General features: G+C 36.0%; 1 protein-coding gene across 1 annotated transcript; it reads right to left on the bottom strand.

Annotated features, from left to right (window-relative positions):
- Nucleotides 1–1545: 1545 nt before the first annotated feature.
- LOC113078275 (GTPase IMAP family member 7-like) lies at nucleotides 1546–20334 on the bottom strand (the record flags this gene model as incomplete). Its single annotated transcript, XM_026250603.1, has 8 exons — nucleotides 20303–20334; nucleotides 19722–19763; nucleotides 18953–19036; nucleotides 10549–10590; nucleotides 9784–9867; nucleotides 4651–4716; nucleotides 3402–4499; nucleotides 1546–1577 (listed from the first exon to the last, which is right to left on the bottom strand). Coding segments are annotated over exons 1-8 (1458 nt in total), but the record flags the coding sequence as incomplete, so codon positions are not given.
- Nucleotides 20335–23969: the final 3635 nt, after the last annotated feature.

Here is a 23969-nt window from a genome sequence, read left to right as displayed (position 1 = left end):
TGCATTTAATTGCGATTAAACATTTGAATCGGTGCCCAGCACTAATACTCGGAAGAAGTGAACACACTGTGATCACACACCCGGAGCAGTGAACACACACCCGGAGCAGTGGGCAGCTATAGATCCAGCGCCCGGGGAGCAGCTGTGGGTTCAGTGCCTTGCTCAAGGACACTTAAGTCATGGGTATTGAGGGTGGAAGAGAGCACTGTTTATTCACTCCCCCGTCCCACAACTCCTGACAGCAACGAGACTTGAACCTGCAACCTTTGGGTTACAAGTCCAACTCTCTAACCATAAGGCCACAGCTGCCCCTGTGAATATATATTAGGGCTGGTGTTAATTAGATTAATTATGGAGAAAAATTATTAACGCATTTCATGCACTTGCCCCGCCCCAGACCTATGTGGATCATCTTACATTTCATACAGTCGCATGATCAGACAACAACTTACTGCATGATGGAGCCTAGAGAATATCCCTTAAATTCAAGATATGGGGCAAAATGCCTGTTTGAGATTGTGTCTCATATTTACATCTCATAGTTAAGAAATATCACACGAGCTGTAGGCTAAGTGCAATATTACACGAGTGTAAATGTGATACTCATCTTATACAACAGTTCATTAAGAAGTCAATATTGTGTTATTTTAGACACAATGTTGTCTGTTTTTCTCAGTTTTGCCAACCAGAAGATAAAGACAAATCGGAACTGTTCATCGATGAGCAACCCACAGAGGAATTTCATTTCTTAACATGTTTTGAACAAATTTGGTGAACCATTTGGCGCATTGAACCATTGGCCATAGTCCCATTAAATTTGAAGACAATAATTTTAAATAGTAATTATTTTCATAGTAATAATAAAAAAATGAAGAAAATTAATTAATAAAGTTATAGATAATTTATAGGTCCAAAAGGGTATATGTAATAAATTTTTCAAACAAAATATTTCTTACTGAACCTACTTTTTTATCTCTGTTTGACGCTTTGCACAACGACTTTAAATTATCTTTTCAGATTTATTTCTCAAAATTTGATGTGCGATTAATTAGATTAATTAATCACCACATCATGTAAATAATTTGATTAAAATGTTTATTTTTTTATATATATATATATATATATACACACTCACTCACAAATCAGGGGAAATAGAAAGAGTACTACGCAGAAAGAAAATTATTTTCTAGTTAGTTGAAGCTGAAATTATAAATGTTATATTAGAGCAGTAATGTAGTATCATCAGCAGAATTTAGAAGATACACACATCTGAGATCCTTTATTTGAAACATTAAAAAATATTTTAGAGTGTCTGCTTTTTAACTTTAAAAATATATTTATCTGCTTTTACTTTTGCAGCTTTATGATCCAAATATTTTCCTTAATATTCCGTAAATAAATTTTAATAACTGAGAACAATACTCACATCAGTGTGTTGAGTGTACAGTGTTTATCCTGCAGTAGAGCAGCGATCTGATTCACTCCTGTGTCTCCTAGTTTACGTCCAGTGAGATCCAGCTCTCTCAGGAGTAACGGGTTTTTACCCACAATTCCAGTCACATACTGACAGCCTTCATCTGCAGCAGGGATAAAACACATGTGAATGAAGCACCATTTCAATCCAACGAGTCAAAGAGAACAAAACCTTCACTTCCTAGTAAACTGACATTAAATATCACCAAGAAATGTAGGAGAAACCACTTAATATAATAATTTTTCATATATGACAAGTTACGTGGCCTCAGAGCTAAGCAGAGAACACAATTGCTTTCGGAGGTGGATGCCAGCTGCTTGGGGACACAGTCGAGTAAGACAATAATACAGAAATACTTTGACGACAGACTTTATGGACAAGTTAATGCACAATTACCATTTTAAATTGACAAACTGTAATACTGTATACATTTTAACAAGATATTAAAAATTATCTGTGGGGTATTTTGAGCTAAAACTTCACATACAAACTCTGGGGACATCAAATAATTTATTTTATATCTTGCAAACAGGGGTATAATTAAGACACCATTAATGTGAAATTTAATTTGACAACAATATAGCATGACCACTTTTCGATCTACCGTAATGTTTTTTGTTTGGCTCCTGAATTATTCACTCCTTTTCCTTTGTATTCAACTGTAACGAGATGTGTGAAAGACAACATATACTGAACACTTATGGTCTGTTCAGCCGATTTACTTTACAATAGTTAAATACTAGATCTCATGAATAATTCACTGGAATGCAAGAGGAATCTCTTGGTTTCCTTCCCAAATCCTAGTATCTTTTTCTTTTCTTTTTTTCTTTTTTTTCAAACAAATGCTTTTAAATATTAAGTAGATGTCCCTTTCTTTTTCCTTCTAATGCCTATTGGCACTGTATATGGGTAAGTTTTTTTTAAGCAGGTAAATATGATGTGTTGTCTGTAGGGCTGCAAACAAATGATTATTTTGATAATGGATTAGTTGGCCGAATTCTTATAATATTTTTTTTTCTTGATTAATCGGGTTAAAACCCCTATTTTCTTTATTTTAATTTTATTGACAAAAATACACTATTCCACATTCTGCCCAATGTCCTTATAACAAATGTGCCAACTGAATGCTATGAAAACATACAGTGCTTAGCAATTGATTAGACCACCTGTCATAAGACAAAACACAAATATTTTAGAAATAAATCTAAAAATGTAATTGTATTTTTTGGACAAATAACAAACCAAAACAACTAAATAGTATTTATTCACATAATAAGAAAAATAGCCTCCTTTGTCTTTGATAACAGCTTACATGCTTGATAGCATTGTTTTTGTACTTCTTGACTAATTGGGTATCTGAATTAAAAAAAACACTATAAGACACTTGACAAATTTTTTCAATTCTTTCTTTCAGAGATAAAAACAATAATTGTATTATAACATTAAAGAAGCACAAAGTCACTTTTATGGACTTTTTCATTAACTGTTCCCTACTGGTGGAATGACCTCCCCAACGAGAATCGGCTAAAAACACAAAGTTTCATTTAATTTATTATATAATTAACAAAACCCTCTAAAAGACCTCTAACATTAGCTTGCTATATTTTTCTGCCAATAATTAGTTTTATTTCTCTCTCACTATTTTCATCTTCTGTTTTCAGATACAAAGCTCAGAAAGGACAAATGGTGAGTCTATATGCTTTAAGAAATTATTAAAAACTCAGCTCTAAATCAGGTACATTCAAATTATTACTAATTATAAATCCTTAATTATTCTTTCAACCACATAAACTCATGAAAAAAACTATAGTGCAATTGTTTACACCCAAATATTTATTATTTTCAAAACGAGTTGGTTATTGTTTTGATTTACAGTTAGTGTGCTGAGCCTCTGTATAAAGTTCTGTATAAAGTTCAAAGAATCTACCTCTTTCTTTCTCCTCTTCTTCTCTTCTTTGTGGTTCCTGTTGTTTCAGTTTCTCCCATTCCACTTTTTGTCTCTTCATCTCCTCACGTATCTTTCTCTCTTGTTCCTTTCCTTCTTTAATCTCTCTTTTATATTGTTCTTCTCTCTCTCTAAACTCTTCTTCTATTCTCTTTTTCTCTTTCTCATAATTCTGTCTTTCTTTCTCCATCTCCATCTTCATCCTCTCTTTCTCTTCTTCATGTTTGAACTGAAGTTCTTCTTTCTCTCTCTCACTTCTCTCTCTCTCTTGTTTAAGTTTCTGCTCATATTCATCACGTGTTTTCTTGATTTCCTGTTGTCTCTGTTTCTCCCATTCCTCTTTTTCGCTCTCCATCTCTTGTATCTTTCTGTCTAGTTTCTCTCTTTCTTTCTCCATGATCATCTTCATCTCTTCTTCTCTTTCCCTGACTCTCTCCATCAGTATATTCTTCTGTATTTCTCTATCCATCTCTCTGAACATCTTACATGAGTAGTAACTCTCTCCGTTCTCTTTCACCATGTTGTCTATCTTCTGCAGTAGATCAGTCACCTGTGTTCGGTCTCTAGTCTCTTTATTATTGAACACATGGAATCTGTTTCCACACTCATCGATCAGGTTTTTAAGGCCAGATTCAGGTTCTATCAGATACTCTTCAATGGTTTTGTTCTGCAGATCATCTCCTCTGGTGAAGAGCACTATGGTGTACTTTAATGAGTTTTCACCAAACATCTCTTGAATGATCTTTACTGATGTTGCTTCTTCTTGAGTGAATCGTCCCAATGGGATCAGTAAGAGAAACACATGTGGTCCAGGCAGGATCATAGAGATACAGTTGCTGATTTCTCTCTGGGTTTCTTCATTACTGAGATCAGTATCAAACAGTCCCGGAGTGTCGATCACAGTAATGTGTCTGCTGTTGATTTCAGATGTTTCTCTTCGACACTCTTTAGTAACAGATTCTTCAGAAAAGTCTGATATGAAAACTTCTCTTCCTAAGATTGTGTTTCCAGTTGAACTCTTCCCAACTCCAGGTTTGCCCAGCAGCACAATCCTCAGTTCATCTTCACTTTCTCTTGAATCTAAAGATAGATGAATAATTTATACTGAAACATCATGTGTTAATCATATTGTTTCTCTACATATCATTTTACTGCTTTGTCTCACAAATTTGTGTAGACTTCAGCAGTCATGAAAAGTGTGTTTAATTAATGCAGATTTTATGGTCATTACCTTGTGACTGAAGCCACATCTCTAATGAGTTCCACAGTTTTTCCATCTGTGTCTCCATCGATGTCTCTGTGGAGAAACAAAAAAACACTGTTTGTTTTAACTAAATAATCTGCTCCATTTCCTCCAGCAACACAGACACTTGTGTGTTTGGACCAATCATGCGAATCATAGTGTAGCACATTATTAATGAGCTAAATATTATCTGGATCTTCTCTAATTCTACTTTGTCTTCATTAGTAAAGAGACTAAGTGTGACGATTCGCGCAACAGAGAGACACAGGAGAGAGAAAGAGATCCAATTGCTGGTATTTATTCAAGGGGTGTTCCAAATTGTTGAATACAAGCAGAGGTCAAAGCCAAAACAGACAGTCCAAAAATAAACAAACAAATAAACAAGTAGGGAACAGGAAAGGGAACTCGGAAGACGAGAGGTTAGGGTCAATCTCGGGAGACGAGAAGATGAAGGGGAATCTTGGAAGACGAGAAGCTGAAGGGTAACACGAAGGGTAAGGACTCCATAAAACAACAGGGATTACAATATATAGGGAGACTAATGACAATAGATTTTCTGCACCTGGTGCAATTAACAGGAGTGCAATTACTGTGAATAAAGGACCAGACTAGAGGAATTCTAGTGCCTACTGTGAAGTGTCTAAGGGGAAGTGAGCTCACTACTGGACACCCAGGGAAACAGACACTAGACATGATGTGGTCTAGATAGGTTTGGAATGACATGATGTGGCAATAAAAGCAGAATTATAATTTTTTGGTTGAACATTGACAGTCAAACAACAGTGACAGTATTACTCAAACTGTGTCTGACGACTGTATTCAGCTGCATAACCTTGTCCTTACGTCAAAAAGGGATTTAAATTATTAATGGAAGTTCGATTAATTGTCAATAATAGATGCAATGGATTAATGCTATCAATATAAAGCAGTTTAATTTTGGGCTGTGTATGGCTCATGTGCATGTGACTGGATCTTTGAAAAAGAATAATTTACTAACGTACAAATTACGCTATTAATGTAATCCAGAGTGTATACATTAAAACAGAAACAATATGCATTTATTTTTTACTGAAATGTAGTAACTAAGTCATGTTTAATTATAATTTCCGCAGATATAATTGTTTTATACTGGGCTCTGCGCCAGTTGGGCAATGTCTTAAAATTTGGCATCGGACGATGTCTACAGTGAAACGATGGACGATGACATGGACGGGGGGATTGGGGGAGGTGTGCCCGAATCGTGAATCCTTATAAGGGAAAACAACTAACAATTCCTAACACCGTCTACACTGGAGGCAAGCGGTATGGCGTGACAAAATACTGTAGAACCAGTGATCTATAATAGAGATTCATTATATATATAGATCAGTCAATAGAACTCAGTATAATCAGTGATGCTGTCTACACTGGATGCAGCATGGCATGACACCACAAATCCCTGACAGTAAACTGCTGCCGCATTCTGCTTATGACATGCTGACACAAAATTAGACTGACTTTAGCTGATGAGGCTCGGCGCCACACGACAACTTTTGCGTCCGGTGTAGATGACTGAGAATGATGGGGAATGATTTGCTGATCCTCAGTACCACTGACAAACATATAATCTTGTAAAATGTGTGGGAAGTACTGTTGCTCCATAATATAAATAGAGTACATACGATCGCGAATCTCGAAAGTGATCGTGCATTAAAAAAGGGGCCGGGGCGGTGTGTGGGGGTGTTGTCTACTCTACACGTGTGTGCTTTCACGTGGAGCAGCATTTACAACACAGAGCAGTTGTTCACTGACAAGCTGCGAAAAACGTAGAGATTTACCACTGATTACAGAACTGGCTATATTTATCATGGGGGATGCACCAATGGGATATTTTGGGGCTTATTCCGATATTTGTCACTTCCTCTTTTATTTGAAATTTTGGCATCAAAATAGATAGTATTTTGATCATGTTTTAATTCAGCAAATTTCAATAACAACTGCATTAAATTATAGCAGCAGTTTAATTGCTGCATCATTTAATAATTTCTTTTTAACATGGATTGGATCTATTTAACATTCAGCAGGCCTACATAAATACCACAGAACAAAGATACATATTAAATAAGGGGTCACACTTTATTTTAGGGTCCAATTCTCACTATTAACTAACCATTAACTATGACTTTTGCCTCAATTAACTCCTTATTTGATGCTTATTAATAGTTTATAAGGTAGTTGTTAAGTTTAGGGTATTGGGTATATGTACTTTATAAGCACTAATAAACAGCCAATATGTTAATAATAGACATGCTAATAAGCAACTAGTTATTAGTGTGAATTGGACCCTATAATAAAATGTTACCAAATAAGGTGGTAGATTTAACTGTTTTCAGGTACAGACATAAAGAAAACAAATGTAAAATGATTAAATCTACAAATTAAAAGCATATTAATGCTTTATTGTAACAGACTTTATTATGATTATTCTTCTAATTTGTTTTTGTATACATTTAATTTTTTTTTATAAGTTTTAATATGGTAGAGATCTTTACTAAGGCGGGACTCTTATTTTGATGGGTTTTCTAGTCTATGGAGCTAACATTATATGGGTAATGACATCACGCAGTTCTTCAGATTTAAAGTTTGTCAGTTTAATAAGCACCCCCTGAAAAGGCATGAGCTCTGCATATATTTGTCTACTGTTACCTGTAATAAGTGTTTTGTGTAATTCGCTGTATGTTGATTATAAAGCAACTGAGAGAAAGTTATATACACAGCATATATTTTGTCATAGTTTTCATCATCAGATATTAGTTTTATCTCCGTCAGCATCTCATCTTCATCACAACAAAAGTCATCTTCGTTAACACTGACGCCAACTGAACAGAATTACTGCACCACACTGAGAGAAGTTTAGCGGTACTGGTGTTCACAACACATTTCCATCAGTATCTGCTGGGCAGATCCTTCACTGTACACACAGACCATAATAACCTACAGAGGCTAATAAGAATGAGAGAACCGGAGGGATGTGGCTCGAGAAGATTGGGGAGTATGACTTCAAAGTTGTTCATTGTCCTGGGCGCTGTCATAAAAAAATGCTGATGTGCTTTCCCGAAGGCCATGCTGATCAACTTTCCCAAGCAACCTTAAGAATCCCATCTTGATTAGCTCTCAGCTCTGTCACCAGGCAGTCCAGTGTGACAACAAACCTGTAAATAATGAACTTGCAGCTGTTACCACGGAGTCTTGTGGGGTTAGTACAACCTGCCATCACTGCCTGTCCTTCTTCATTCTCTGGGTGGACTACTGAAGAACTGAGTACTGCGCAAGCAGCAGATTCTGATATCACTTCCATCAAAAGATGGATGAAGGAAAGCAAGGAACGACCCTCTGGAGAAGATGTGTCACTCTACAGGCCAGCAATGAAAGCCTATTGAAGTCAGTGGCAAAGACTGTACCTAAAGGATGACATTCTGTTACGATGTTACTACCTAAATGAGGGCCCTGAGTTTTACAGTCATATTATCCTGCTGCGAGTTTTCCGGAAAGATGTCATGCACCAGATGCATAAGGGGCCAGTGGGTGGACATTTCGGTGTGGAGCGAACGCTGTCTTGCCTGCAGACCAGGTATTATTGGTACAAAATGTGAGTAGATGTTTCACTTAGGTGTTGCACATGCACCAGTTGTGCTGCAAATGCTCGGCCATTAAAGAGGCCTCAAGCACAAAGCTAGTGATAAACAAAATCATGGAGAAACTATGATGGTCCTTACTTTATCCTGGGACATCTGGACGACTTAATGTACCGGATCCAGAGAAATCCAGGGACCAAAGTAAAAGTCATTCACCATGACATGCTCAAACCATACCATTCTCGGCAACCCCTGGAGAACAGCTGGGTATTGTGGGCAATTATTAAGAACATGTGCTGATCAACTCTGTCATAACTTTCAGTTAATTTTTAATTTGTCCTTATCACAACAAAGAGTCCATAGAAGTTGGAATCATTCTATTATTGAGCCTATAGCCAAGTGCAGCTCCCCAAAATCCTCGAATGATTTTAAACCTGTAGCCTTGACCTCATTGGTAATGAAAGCTTTGAGAAAATGATCAAGAGGCTGTCCTACTGCAGGTTGGAGATCAGTTAGATCCACTGCAGTTCGCATCAGTTCTGGCAGAGATGTGGAGGATGCTGTGATCACACTACTGCACTTTATTTTTAGCCATTTGGATAGAACAAAGATTCATGTCAGACATTTATTTGTTGATTTTACTTCTGTTTTTAACACCATTCAGCCCTTTCTGCTCGCTGAGTGACTGGTTGCGGATTTTAACCTTGATTTGAATTTGGTGCGCTGGTTATTGGATTTTTTAATAGACAGATCCCAGAGTGTGAGGGCCAACAGCACCCTATCTGAAGTCACTTTTACATCCACTGGTTCCCCCCAAGGTTGCGTTCTGTCTCCTCTCTTGTACATCCAGTACACAAACCACAAACCAGTGTCGCAGTTTGTACCAGGATAGATACATAAGTTTGCAGATGATTCTGTCATTGTCATCCTGCTATCAAGGGATGAGCGGGACCATGGGCCAGTCCTCAGTGACTTTGTAGAGTGGTGCGATAGTTTCTTTTTACAGCTGAATGTATTGAAAACTAAGGACATAGTCATTGACTTTCGCAGGACACCACCTCCCCCTACAGTCACGGTTATTAAAGGCACAGACATTGAGCTCGTGGAGACATACAAATATCTTCGAGTCATTTTAGACAACAAATTGTGTTTTGAACCTTCAGTTGACGCCATCTCAAAGAAAATCCAACAAAGAGTGTACTTCCTTAGGAAAATGAACACTTTTAATGTTTCTTCAGAAATTATGACTCTGTTTTATTGTGCTTTTAATGAATCAGTTTATCTCTTTGTATAGCTGCTTGTTTTGGAAGCCTCTCCCTGACAAATAAAATCAGACTTGGTAGTCTGGTAGTTTTGTAGTTTGTAAAAACGTCATGGAGTCACAAAGTGACCCTCATTTTCTCCCTGTCATTTCCTGTCTCTTGCACTAAACTGTAACTATTGAAGGACAAAATAGTTCATGATCATACTCTTTTCGTTTTATTATGAAAAATATTGAGTAACAAACCTCCTCCATCACTTTCTGTGTTTATGTTCTCACTAAGATCAGATTCCTGATTCTTTCCCAGCAGAACATCACTCAGATCACTCACTGAAAAGAGCAGAGACACAAAAAAGAATAAAAAAAAGCACTGCACAATCATCAGTGAACATTAAAATCATTTTAAACATTCTAGAGAATTAGCAGATTTAACAAGACAGGAATTAATAAAAAAAATAAATAAATAAATAAATAAATTGAAAAAAGCTGTTTTATGGTGATTTTATGGAGGCTTTAGTCATTTTTGGAAAATGAGAGAAATAAAAAATAACAGAATTTATATTTAAACTTATATTGCCTAATATTTTCTTGCACAGCAGAAGTTGGTCTAACTATACATGTAAAAATCTGTTCTCATCAAACAGTTAACCACTGACCAACATCACATTCTGTCTCTCTCAAATACAATGAGACATTTACTTTATCAATTTAACTGTTTTGGTAAAACTGCACATATGCTAGTAATTCACAATCATAGCTTTGTTTTTGTTTTTTTTAGTAAATCTCAACATATTGGGACTAATCATTATTTTCATTTTAGGGTAACCTCTACTTTTACAGTTACAACATAAAGGCCCGGTTTCACAGACAAGTGTATTTCAGTTATAATAGCTCAGACTTACATTATAGTCAGGGACTAGACTTAAGCCTTGTCTGTGAATCCGAGGGAAGATTACTACACATAAATGTTAAACACATCTTAATATCATGCCAGCGAATTCATTTACTTACTGTTAGGACGATCATGTAGTGGACTATTTCTGTCTGCTGCTGCTAGAGAAGAAAAATCACACACACACACACACACACAGAGAGAGAGAGAGAGAGAGATTTGAGATTTCATACACCTTTATTATACATAGATATTAAAAAACATTACAAAATAACTTGACCAAAACAAATCAAACCATATACCCCAAGCTCAAATTAACAACATATCAAAAATTAATACTCCATCAACTACAACACAAATAATATTACTAAAACACCACTGTAATTCAAAAGACTCTAAATCATTCATTAGTTGGTAATACTTAAATTCAACACCCACTCGAGCCCTTAAAAAAGCTTTAAAAAGAGTTACAGCATCTTGATTTGATCTGTTTTCAATTCTGTTTCTCCTTGTAACATATATTGCAAATTTTGCTTGTCCAACAATAAAGTTGATCAGCTGCCACTTTATTCTCTGCTTCTGACAATATCTCAATCCTAAAATAAAGGCATTAGGAGAGAAGTTTTCCTGAAATCTTAAAAATAAGCTCTTTAACAAGGCAAAGATCGGTCCCAATCGAAAACATTCTGTAAAGCAATGAAAAACAGTCTCTCTTATCCCACAAAACACACATTTATCAACAACATCTGAGTTAATAACAGAGACAAAGGCGTTCACCGCTATAGCCCCATGTAAGATACGCCACTGCAGGTCACCAGACTGCTTATTCAATGGTGGTTTGTATAGCACCCTCCAAACCGGCTTGTCTTCTCGTAAACCAAATTTTTCTCGCCAAATAGTGTCTTTTTTCTGGTTTAATACCACTTTATTCAAAATTTTAACAAAACACCTATAAAGCTCTTTTCCTCCAGCAAAACTCAGATCCAGATCTTTTAGACCTTCTATATCTAGCAGTATGCTAAACATACCTCTCATATCAGGAGATATGGCAACTTTGGGAAAAGGATCTTTTATATCTGGAACCAAACTTCCATCAGCAAAGCTTTGTAACATAGTTAATTCTTCCTCTGTTAATCTTTTTTTTCAGAGTTTTAAAATAAATTCAGTTTGGCGTACGGATCTCTGACCTAAAATGGCGGCCAGTGCAAGAGCATCGCTTAAATGAGGCCCAGCCACATCAATTAAGTTCCTTAACTTTACCAAACCAGAGCCACAAAGTCTTAATGATAGACCTGGCAAACACTCATTTGACAAGTCAAAACGAGATCCTTTAACCAAAGGCTCCTCAAGTAACCAAAACAATGACTCTGTTTTACAAACCCTGATAATAATGAAAAGTCCCCACATTTTAAATAATCCATGATAAAATGAAGGAAGTCCTTTGAAATTCAGTTGTTTGTGATCCGTAAATACCAGAGTACTGTCAAGTCCAAGTCCATCAATCCTCTGTAATATATTCTGAGCCACTTTCCTCCAGACTAGATCTTCAGGCCCAGTTAGCAGTCTCTGGATAAACTGCAGGCGAAAAGTTGCAAGTCTACTGAACAGATGCACCAGACCTTGACCTCCTTCATCCAAAGGCAGGAAAAGTATGCTTTGAGGGACCCAGTGAAGCCGATCCCAAAAAAAGTCTACCAGCATTGCTTGTAATCTTGAAAGCAGACCGGAAGGAGGGTCTACACATACCAGTCTGTGCCACAATGTTGAAGCAGCCAAGTTGTTAGTTATTAAAACACGTCCTCTAAAAGAAAGTTGTGGATGAATCCACTTCCATTTTTTTAACCTACCCTCTATTTTTTCGATCACCCCAAACCAGTTCTTTTCTTGTGTGACAGCATCTCCAATAAACACACCTAGATATTTAAGACCTCCTTTTTTCCAAGTTAACCCACCCGGTAATAAAGGTGGCCCCTTCTCCCATTTTCCAACAATTAAGGCATCACTCTTACTCCAATTTATTTTAGCAGCAGATACATTCCCAAACTCTTGAATATTTTTTTACCAGAGTATTAATGTCATTCTGCCCATTGACCATTATCATTACGTCGTCAGCATAAGCTGATATCTGGTGTTGCAGATTAACGTTAGGTAACAGTAAACCTTCTATATTAGAGCGTAATTTGTTTAATAATGGTTCAATTGCTAAGGAGTACAGCATTCCAGAGAGTGCACAACCTTGTCTGATGCCCCTGTTAACACTAAAAGGGGCGGACAAACCACCATTGATTTTTAGCATACTTTCAATGTCTTTATATAACACTTTGATTACTCCAATAAAACCTGGACCAAAAACCTCAAGGGTGTTCCAAAGATACTGGTGCTCAACCCTATCGAAAGTTTTTTCTTGATCAATAGAGTTAAGCCTTAAATTAATGCCCAAAAGGCCAGCAACCTCCATTACAATCTTTAAACAAGAAAAATGTTATCAGAAATACACCTGCCCGGCACACAATATGTCTGGTCAGGATGTATAATGTCCCCCATCACTTCTCTTAATCTATTTGCCAGAGTTTTAGAAAAAAAATTCAAATCGGAGCACAACAAGCTCACTGGTCTCCAGTTCTTAATTTCCTGAAGGTCATCTTTCTTGGGTAGGAGAGTGATCACAGCTCTCCTACAGCTCACTGGTAAGAGACCTTCAGCTATGCTCTCATTGAGAACATCCAAAAAATCCTCACCCAACACCTCCCAAAAAGCTTTATAAAACTCAATCGGGAGCCCATCAATTCCTGGAGCTTTTCCACTCTCCATAGTCTGCAGTGCTTTCCAAAGCTCTTGTGCACACAAAGGCTTCTCTAGTGCCTCCTTTGACTTTTTTGGGAGCTTCGGTAAACCTTGATAAAAACTGGAAGACATTTCTTCATCATGTTTATATTCACTCCCATACAGATCCTTATAGAACCTTACAGCCCTTTGTCTTATTTCAGACAGCACTGTAAGCTCTTGCCCGTTCTCCGATCGCAAGGAGTGAATGTATCTACTCTGGCCATTCTTTCTTTCCAAATTAAAAAAGAATTTGGATGGGGCATCCATTTGTGTTAAATTTTGGTAGCGTGACCTAACCAATGCACCTTTTGCTTTCACGCCTAGCAGGTTTGCAAGAACCATCCTTTTGGACTTGAGAACATCAACACCATTTTGTCCTCCAGTGGACTCCAATATTGTTTGCACCTCTACAATTTCCTCTTCAAGTTCTTTCATTTTTTGTGTGATATTTTTAGAGACATTGAAAGTATACTGTTGACATAATAACTTGGTTTCAACTTTTCCAACATCCCACCATTGTTTTAAATTGATAAAACACTTTTTCTTTAATTTAAATTCCTTCCAAAAAAAGGGAAAAACCTCTTTAAATTTTGCATCACTCAACAAAGATACATTAAAATGCCAGTAGGCACTCTTTGACCTTATATTTGATATAAACACTTTACAAATAACAATAGCATGATCAGAAAACCCAGAAGGACTAATTACACAGCTTTTGACAATATTGAAATGATGTTTAAAACAGTAGAGTCTATCTAATCTGGCCAAAGAAATAAAATTCTCCCGAGTATGCAACCATGTATATTGTTTATCATTTCCGTTTAAACGTCTCCATATGTCACACAGTTTATGGGTTTCAATCAAGGTGCGCATGGTACGACTGGAAGCTGTATGGGGTTCAGCATGATTTCGATCTAGTACACAATTCTCAGTACAATTAAAATCCCCACCTAAAAACACATATTCATCTGAATTACAGCTCTGCAAAATTTCATTAAGATTATTAAGAAAACAAACTCTCTCATTACCACTATTAGGGGCATATACATTAATAAACACCACATTAAATTTTTCAAACTGTGCACGTACAAAAATTAGTCTACCAGCAATTTCTTGCTTCACTTCAAAAGAAACAGGAGTGAAATGTGTAGCAAAAAGCACAGCTACCCCTCCTCTAGAAGAACTCATGTGAGAGCACACCACCACCCCTTCCCATTCTCTCCTCCAATCAGTTTCATTTAACACATCACTGTGTGTCTCCTGAATAAACATCACATCAATTTTCTTTTGTCTTATTAATTCAAATAACAATGCCCTTTTATAAGCATCTCGTGCACCATTAATATTAAGAGAGCCTATTCTCACCACACTCATCAAGAAGAATGAGAGAAGGATTACACACAAAGCAGCTTTCAGCATGTAAAGACAGAGAGAACTACATTGTTTCAAACCCATCCTCTGCCTGAAGTTCTGATCTTAGTTTAGCAATAATTTTCCTTAATCTATATATTTCTTGAACAGTGAACTTTTCTTCACCCTCACTCCTCATCAACATCACAACAGAATCAACAAACATTTTACGATCAGGAAAAAAGTCTGTAACCTGCACATTTTTCACATTTTTTGATCTTTGTAGAAAAGATTTGACTTTATCAAAAGAATAGTCACTACTTGTATTCCTTCTACTCTTAATTTCCTGAGTTTCACTGTCAGAATCTTCAACAGCACTACTTTCAACATCATCACATTCATCAACCTGTGTTTCAGACCATTGTTTTGACTTTCCATTCCTCATCTTTGCTTTGTTTCTTTTTCTCTTAACAGGAGGTGTCTTAAACAGTGCGTCATCGCCCACATGATCTGTAATAATTTCTTCTCCAGTCACCCGTTTAGCTGCTTTAACAGCATCTATCACCTCGGGTTCTCCCTCCGCAGCAGTACTCGCTCCTGCCTCTGGTGCAGCAGACGCACCTTCAGCCTGATCAGCTTCAGCCGAACCACTGACAACCGCATCTACAACCTCTTCATCAGCCTCGACATGAGCGCTGTCATCCGCGCTCTGTACCCGGCACGAACTACGAATGTGGCTCTCTGATCCACACTTAAAGCATTTCATAGTCTCTGAACTTGCATAAACAACATAGTCAAAGCCATCAATTTTGAATTTGAACGCCACACTTAGATCCTCGACTTCACTTTTAAGAACCATAAAGATTTGTCGTCTAAAAGAGACTACGTGTTTAAGTAAAGGGGACTTACAGCCTAGCGGAACTTTCCTCATTTGTGAAACAATTTTTCCATGTCTAGACAATTCCGCTATCAACAAGTCATCTTTTATAAACGGGGGAACATTGGACAAAATTATCTTTTTTGCCGGTTGAACTAGAGGAATTACTTGCGTAAACGTATCCTGAATAGAAATTCCATTTTCCACCACCCTGTTTACTTTCTCAACGTTATCCAAAAAGATCACCACAGCACTATTCATTCGAGATGCTGACATAATACTGTCGTGTCCAACAATCTGTCCGACCGCTAAAGTGCAGTCTTCAACTGAGCAATTCATTACCTGCGCAATCTTGATTCCATGCCTGCGAGAAAGCCGCTCATAACTCACGCGCTCTGAAGACGCCATCGTCAACCAGCGCGTGCTGGAAGACTGCGCTTCCCGAACACCTTACGCAAACCTAAGTTAAACTCTGGCAGACAGAAGCAAAAGTAGGTTAGAAAAAAAGGAAAAGAAACTCAATCTCACCGAAGAACTTTCACCCACACGCTCTCCACACTCACGCTCGCACCGGAAATGACGAGAGAGAGAGAGAGAGAGAGAGAGAGAGAGAGAGAGAGAGAGAGAGAGAGAGAGAGAGAGAGAGAGAGAGAGAGAGAGAGAGAGAGAGAGAGAGAGAGAGAGAGAGAGAGAGAGAGAGAGAGAACTGAACAGATGATTTATATTATTATAATAAATTATAAAATGTATTTATTAATTATTAATTAATTATTAAATTATTTATAAAAGCCTGCATGCACTAAAAAGCTGTGACTTCACAATGTTTGCATATACCAACTAACTGAGTTCAGAACAGTGTGCTGCTGATCACAGATCATTGAGATCAACACTCATTTGATTGGTGACATTATTATTTTCCTTAACTTCAGAACATCTACAAATTACACTTCAACTCATGATCTATAGCCTACACAAAAATATGAATAAATGGACAATAATAATAAAAGAAACCTCACGCAGGTTATTTTGATGGGTTTTCTAGTCTATGGAGCTAACATCATTTGGGTAATGACATCACGCAGTTCTTCAGATTTAAAGTTTGTCAGTTTAATAATCACCCCCTGAAAAGGCATGAGCTCTGTATATATTTGTCTACTGTTACTTGTAATAAGTGTTTTGTGTAATTCACTGTATGTTGATTATAAAGCAACTGAGAGAAAGTTTAATGTGCTGTGTTTTGTTTAGGTCTTATGGTGATTTTTTTGTATTGAAAAATGATGCAATAAACAATAAAATATCAGTAAAGTTTTGGTCATCATTCAGAAAAGGTCTGCTACATTAATACAAGCTAGAAAAGTTATTTAGTTAAGAATAGTGTGCAATCCTTTGTTATTTGATTAGCATTGAAGTGCAGACAACAGCGCTAGGATTATGCAACAGACTATATACAGCTTTGTGCCTTCACACAGTTAATTAATAATCCATTGGTTTGTTATATCGGCCTTTTTCCTTATATACCAGTTGAACCAGTTCACCAGATCGTACTGAATCATTTGAACCGGTTTGCGTCTCCAGTAAGCATTAATCCAAAAATGACTATAAGTTATTTTCTTTTTAAGAAACTGTGACTCCATGTTGTTTCAAGCTCATCATTCTGCACACAGGATGCTCATTTTGTTAAAGAAGACACAGCATATATTTCTTCATAGTTTTCATCATCAGATATTAGTTTTATCTCCGTCAGCATCTCATCTTCATCACAAAAAAAGTCATCTTCATTAACACTGACGCCAACTGAACAGAATTACTGCACCACACTGAGAGAAGTTTTAGCGGTAGTGTTCACAACACATTTCCATCAGTATCTGCTGGGCAGATCCTTCACTGTACACACAGACCATAATAACCTACAGAGGCTAATAAGAATGAGAGAACCGGAGGGACGTGGCTCGAGAAGCTTGGGGAATATGACTTCAAAGTTGTTCATCACCCTGGGCGCTGTCATAAAAAAATGCACCAGTTGTGCTGCAAATGCTCGACCATTAAAGAGGCCTCAAGCACAAAGCTAGTGATAAACAAAATCATGGAGAAACTATGATGGTCCTTACTTTATCCTGGGACATCTGGACGACTTAATGTACCGGATCCAGAGAAACTCGGGGACCAAAGTAAAAGTCATTCACCATGACATGCTCAAACCATACCATTCTCGGCCCCTGGAGAACAGCTGGGTATTGTGGGCAATTATTAAGAACATGTGCTGATCAACTCTGTCATATCTTTCAGTTCATTTTTAATTTGTCCTTATCACAACAAAGAGTCCATAGAAGTTAGAAACATTCTATTATTGAGTCTATAGCCAAGTGTAGCTCCCCAAAATCCTCAAATGATTTTAAACCTGTAGCCTTGACCTCATTGGTAATGAAAGCTTTGAGAAAATGATCAAGAGGCTGTCCTACTGCAGGTTGGAGATCAGTTAGATCCACTGCAGTTCGCATCAGTTCTGGCAGAGATGTGGAGGATGCTGTGATCACACTACTGCACTTTATTTTTAGCCATTTGGATAGAACAAAGATTCATGTCAGACATTTATTTGTTGATTTTACTTCTGTTTTTAACACCATTCAGCCCTTTCTGCTCGCTGAGTGACTGGTTGCGGATTTTAACCTTGATTTGAATTTGGTGCGCTGGTTATTGGATTTTTTAATAGACAGATCCCAGAGTGTGAGGGCCAACAGCACCCTATCTGAAGTCACTTTTACATCCACTGGTTCCCCCCAAGGTTGCGTTCTGTCTCCTCTCTTGTACATCCAGTACACAAACCACAAACCAGTGTCGCAGTTTGTACCAGGATAGATACATAAGTTTGCAGATGATTCTGTCATTGTCATCCTGCTATCAGGGGATGAGCGGGACCATGGGCCAGTCCTCAGTGACTTTGTAGAGTGGTGCGATAGTTTCTTTTTACAGCTGAATGTATTGAAAACTAAGGACATAGTCATTGACTTTCGCAGGACACCACCTCCCCCTACAGTCACGGTTATTAAAGGCACAGACATTGAGCTCGTGGAGACATACAAATATCTTGGAGTCATTTTAGACAACAAACTGTGTTTTGAACCTTCAGTTGACGCCATCTCAAGAAAATCCAACAAAGACTGTACTTCCTTAGGAAAATGAACACTTTTAATGTTTCTTCAGAAATTATGACTCTGTTTTATCGTGCTTTTATTGAATCAGTTTATCTCTTTGTATAGCTGCTTGTTTTGGAAGCCTCTCCCTGACAAATAAAATCAGACTTGGTAGTCTGGTAGTTTTGTAGTTTGTAAAAACGTCATGGAGTCACAAAGTGACCCTCATTTTCTCCCTGTCATTTCCTGTCTCTTGCACTAAACTGTAACTATTGAAGGACAAAATAGTTCATGATCATACTCTTTTCGTTTTATTATGAAAAATATTGAGTAACAAACCTCCTCCATCACTTTCTGTGTTTGTGTTCTCACTAAGATCAGATTCCTGATTCTTTCCCAGCAGAACATCACTCAGATCACTCACTGAAAAGAGCAGAGACACAAAAAAGAATAAAAAAGCACTGCACAATCATCAGTGAACATTAAAATCATTTTAAACATTCTATAGAATTAGCAGATTTAACAAGACAGGAATAAAAAAAAAAAAAAAAAAAAAAAAATTAAAAAGCTGTTTTATGGTGATTTTATGGAGGCTTTAGTCATTTTTGGAAAATGAGAGAATGTTTAAATAAATAAAAAATAACAATTTATATTTAAACTTATGATGCCTAATATTTCTTACACAGCATAAGTTGGTCTAACTATACATGTAAAAATATGGGGGTCTTTCTCATCAAACAGTTAACCACTGACCAACATCACATTCTGTATCTCTTAAATACAATGAGACATTTACTTTATCAATTTAACTGTTTTGGTAAAACTGCACATATGCTAGTAATTCACAATCATAGCTTTGTTTTTGTTTTTTTTAGTAAATCTCAACATATTGGGACTAATCATTATTTTCATTTTAGGGTAACCTCTACTTTTACAGTTACAACATAAAGGCCCGGTTTCACAGACAAGTGTATTTCAGTTATAATAGCTCAGACTTACATTATACTCAGGGACTAGACTTAAGCCTTGTCTGTGAATCCGAGGGAAGATTACTACACATAAATGTTAAACACATCTTAATATCATGCCAGCGAATTCATTTACTTACTGTTAGGACGATCATGTAGTGGACTGTGTCTGTCTGCTGATGCTAGAGAAGAAAAATCACACACACACACAGAGAGAGAGAGAGAGAGAGAGAACAGAACAGATGATTTATATTATTATAATAAATTATAAAATGTATTTATTAATTATTAATTAATTATTAAATGATTTATAAAAGCCTGCATGCACTAAAAAGCTGTGACTTCACAATGTTTGCATTTACCAACTAACTGAGTTCAGAACAGTGTGCTGCTGATCACAGATCATTGAGATCAACAATCATTTGATTGGTGACATTATTATTTTCCTTATCTTCAGAACATCTACAAATTACACTTCAACTCATGATCTATAGCCTACACAAAAATATTAATAAATGGGCAATTATAATAAAAGAAACCTCACGTAGAAGTTTAGTTACTTCCTGGTGTCCAATGGATTAAACATAAATATAAGACCGAAGTGAAATATCATTCAATAAACTAAATGAAGTAAACAACTCTATGTTTGCTAACATTTCATATATACATAATAAATCAATGAAACGTGGCTGCATTTATTCGTATCCAAATAGTTTCTTACCTGACGCCATTTTTACACCTGAACAAATTGAAAGAAAATCTCTGATAGAGGGCTGACCTTCGCACCTGTTGTGTAATATTCGGTTCCTGTGAAAAACAGTTCCGGTGGGTGGAGTTTACATGAATAATCATTAATTCCCTTCATGGACGATTCTAGGATTTTCATTTTAGGGGGGTTCAGCCCCCAATAAGGGTATGATTTAAAGAATATGATTTGATTATTAGGGTAGGGTTTTATACTACTAACCTTATTCCGATCCACTATTTCATTGTATTCCCTGTATTTCATATATAGGAGTAGGAGTACTGACTGAGCCATAAACAACAGTATAAAAAACAAATGGAAAAATTTAGATGTGACCAGTCATTGGAATTTTTTTTTATTTTTTTATTTTTTTTTTTTTATAAAGACTTCTTTATTAATAATTAGGACATTCATGTTTATACTTTGATAATACCACTTCTTTTTCTTATGAAATGTACGTGAAAATTGGTAGACAATTAAAACAACATAAGGGTTCAATGACTGCTATGAATCTTGGGAACACAGTGGTGTTGTGTGTTTGAGAGACTGCTACGTTCTCTTCTCACCTGACTGTTGCTCATTTACAGACCTACTCCTGCACGACAAGAAAAAATGTTGTATATCCATCTACAATTAAATATAAGTTATTATTATTAGTAGTATTATTTAGCTTTTTAGCCTTTATAATCAACAATACGGTTGGTTATACATCAAGTCATCCCCTGAAAAATTATTTCATTTCAGTATAATTTATAATAATTACAATACAATAATAACAATAACTAACCAGCTAATATTCATTAAGAATATACAAAACATGTATTCATGTAATTGTCTATTGGCAATATGTTTAATCTGTTCTACATTTATTTATATTTAATTAAAAATAACAACATTAATTATCAATTTGCCACTTCTATAAATCAATTACTTAAAAAAACTAAATCACAGATCCCTTTACTCTACTCTTACTCTAATATATGTATGATGATAGACTAATGATTCATTATTACTTAATACAGAATTATATTTAATAATACAAAACAAAATAACTTCACATGATGTTTCTCTCTCTGCCATTTAGTGCTTTCAGACAATGATGTGTGTCTTTAATCATTTCTGTGCATGGCTGCATAATGTAATGCCGAAATACACAATTATATTAATAATAAAAAATAACATTTATAATAATACATTTTAAAAAGTAAATAAAAATAAATCACGTTTTCTAAAGTATGTTTTCATGGGTGTTAGTCACTTCATTTTTGTTGGAAGATAAAACAACTGCCACACTGTGAGAAGGGCTGAAGGTGAACGCAGCGAAGACGTATTGGTGCACACACACACACACACACACGCACACCTTGTACTCTCTGATGTTTGCTCTGCTCTTCGACCCTGAGTGCGAACTGAAAAACACGCTGAATACATTGCAGACTCAGATCAGGGAAGGAGCCGGTGTTGTGTAATATTCGGTCCCCGGGAAAAACTGTTCATGTAACTGTTATTACATGAATATTCATTAGTCGTCTTATTGTGAGCGAGCGTGCCCTTGAAACAACGCGCAAACGAATGGAACTGAAAATATCAGTGCATGCTCCTCAAATAGCTACTCGTTTTAATGGAATATTTTGAACAGCTAACGATGTGTCTATATTAATCACTGAAGCATTGCAACAGTGTCAAATCAATGCAGTTTGTGTAATATTAATCGTCTGTAAGCTGATTTGCTTGATTGATTGCAGGCACACAGAAAAACAATAAGCGAATAACCTATGCTAACCGTGGGTGATATAACGTTTCTTAATCATATTTTTGATGTGTTTAGCTTTTTATACATTTCATTTGTGGTGCATTAATTGCTGTTTGAATAGTATGATTAGCTAAGTTAGGCTACTGGTGACTATTACTGCAGAGTCTTCATGACAATGCCTGAAACAAATATAGCTTATGTGTTTAATAAATATAGGCCTCCTTTGTGAAAAAAAAAATCACTTTAGTGTACTTTTATAAAGTGTACTTATTATACAAATAATCAATTAAAGTGAACTAAAATATACTTTAATGTAAAATAAAAATGCACTTAAGTGTGAATTATATGTAGTGATTTTGACACACTTAATGCATATTAATTGTATTTTATTTCAAATGTATAATAGATTAAGTTCATATTAAATGCAATTAGTGAAAATTAAGAGTGATTTATTTCAATAACTTAAGTGGAACTTTAATACAACTTTATATGTACTTTCTTAATTGCTTATCTTCAAAATGTAATTAAATTGCACTGCACAATGTATGTGAACTAACATTTACTTTAATGTAAATTAACAGTACACTTAATTCTTAATTAAATGAATTGTTTCAAACACATGCATATTTGCAAAAAAACTTCAAATATATCAATTTAAAATGACATTAAATGCAATCAGTAGAACTTTAGAGTTATTTTAACAAATGTTTTTACAGTAATTAAACTGCTTCTATTGTGTGTAAAACATGGTTATGATGTACTTCTTAAAATACTGAAAACTAATTGTAGTTAATTAAATATGCATTAATTTCAGTTTAATGCATTGAGAACAAACAAAAACCACAACGCTTACACTTATAATAAAACTGTTTGGTAGATAAAAAAAAATATTAATCAAATGTTTTGTTTTGCAAAAGTAAATTTAATGAAAGAATAATAATAATAAAAATGTATTTTCAAACAAACAAATACATTAGAAAAAAAAACATAAGCAGAATCTTAGTTTAATATTGTACAATTTGAAACAAACAAGTATCAATATTGCATAATTAAAAAAAAAAAAAGTTAACTTACAGTATGAATTTTTCACATTTTAACAACAGACAGAGACACACTTAACTTTAGGAGTGGTCCCTTCAAAATGAGCAATCACAGCATCTGTGAACACAAAAATAAAAACAATTTTATGATAATCACTGTTAGCAGATTTAGCTGCAATGGTTTATCTAGGTTGGTGTGGCGAGTGGGGCAGGGCCGAAAGGCGTGGGAACGAGGAGTGAGGCCAGGTGTAGTGATTGGAGATGAGCTACACCTGAGCCCCACCGCTAGTATCGAGTCCCACGTAGGAGATGGAAGGATATAAAACTGGAGTGACGACCGTGAAGGACGAGAGAGGACCAGGCCTGGGACATTATTTTATGTGTTTGCTTTTTATTTATGCGCGTCAGTCGCCGTGAGGGGCTGACGCGCTGTTTTGTTTATTTTTGGATATTAAAATGAGTTTTGATTGTGCGCCGGTTCCCGCCTCCTTCTTCCCGATGAATATGGAGTTTTTATCGTTACAGTGGTGCCGAAACCCGGAAGAAGGAGGCGGTTAAATCTAAGTATTAAATGTTATACCAAATGTTAAATGTTAAATCTATAAGCTAAATCTAAATATTGAATCTAAATGTTAAATATAAATATAATTCTAAATGATGACTCTAATTGTTTCGTGTGAAACTAAATATCAAAATGCTGGTAACCGGAAGTGCCAAAATAAAAGTTTGAGGAGATCAGTGTGTGTTTATGGCATGGTTTATAGTGTGTCAAATAAAGAATAAAAACCATCTCATCCGAGGAAATGGACTCTTGGACATGGATTATCGTGATAATAACTACCTACAATAA

The sequence above is a fragment of the Carassius auratus genome, unplaced genomic scaffold (assembly GCF_003368295.1).
Source record: "Carassius auratus strain Wakin unplaced genomic scaffold, ASM336829v1 scaf_tig00025090, whole genome shotgun sequence".
Taxonomy (NCBI): Eukaryota; Metazoa; Chordata; class Actinopteri; order Cypriniformes; family Cyprinidae; genus Carassius; species Carassius auratus.
The sequence above is the reverse complement of the archived record's forward strand: the minus strand, read 5'-3'. Positions and strand labels throughout refer to the sequence as shown.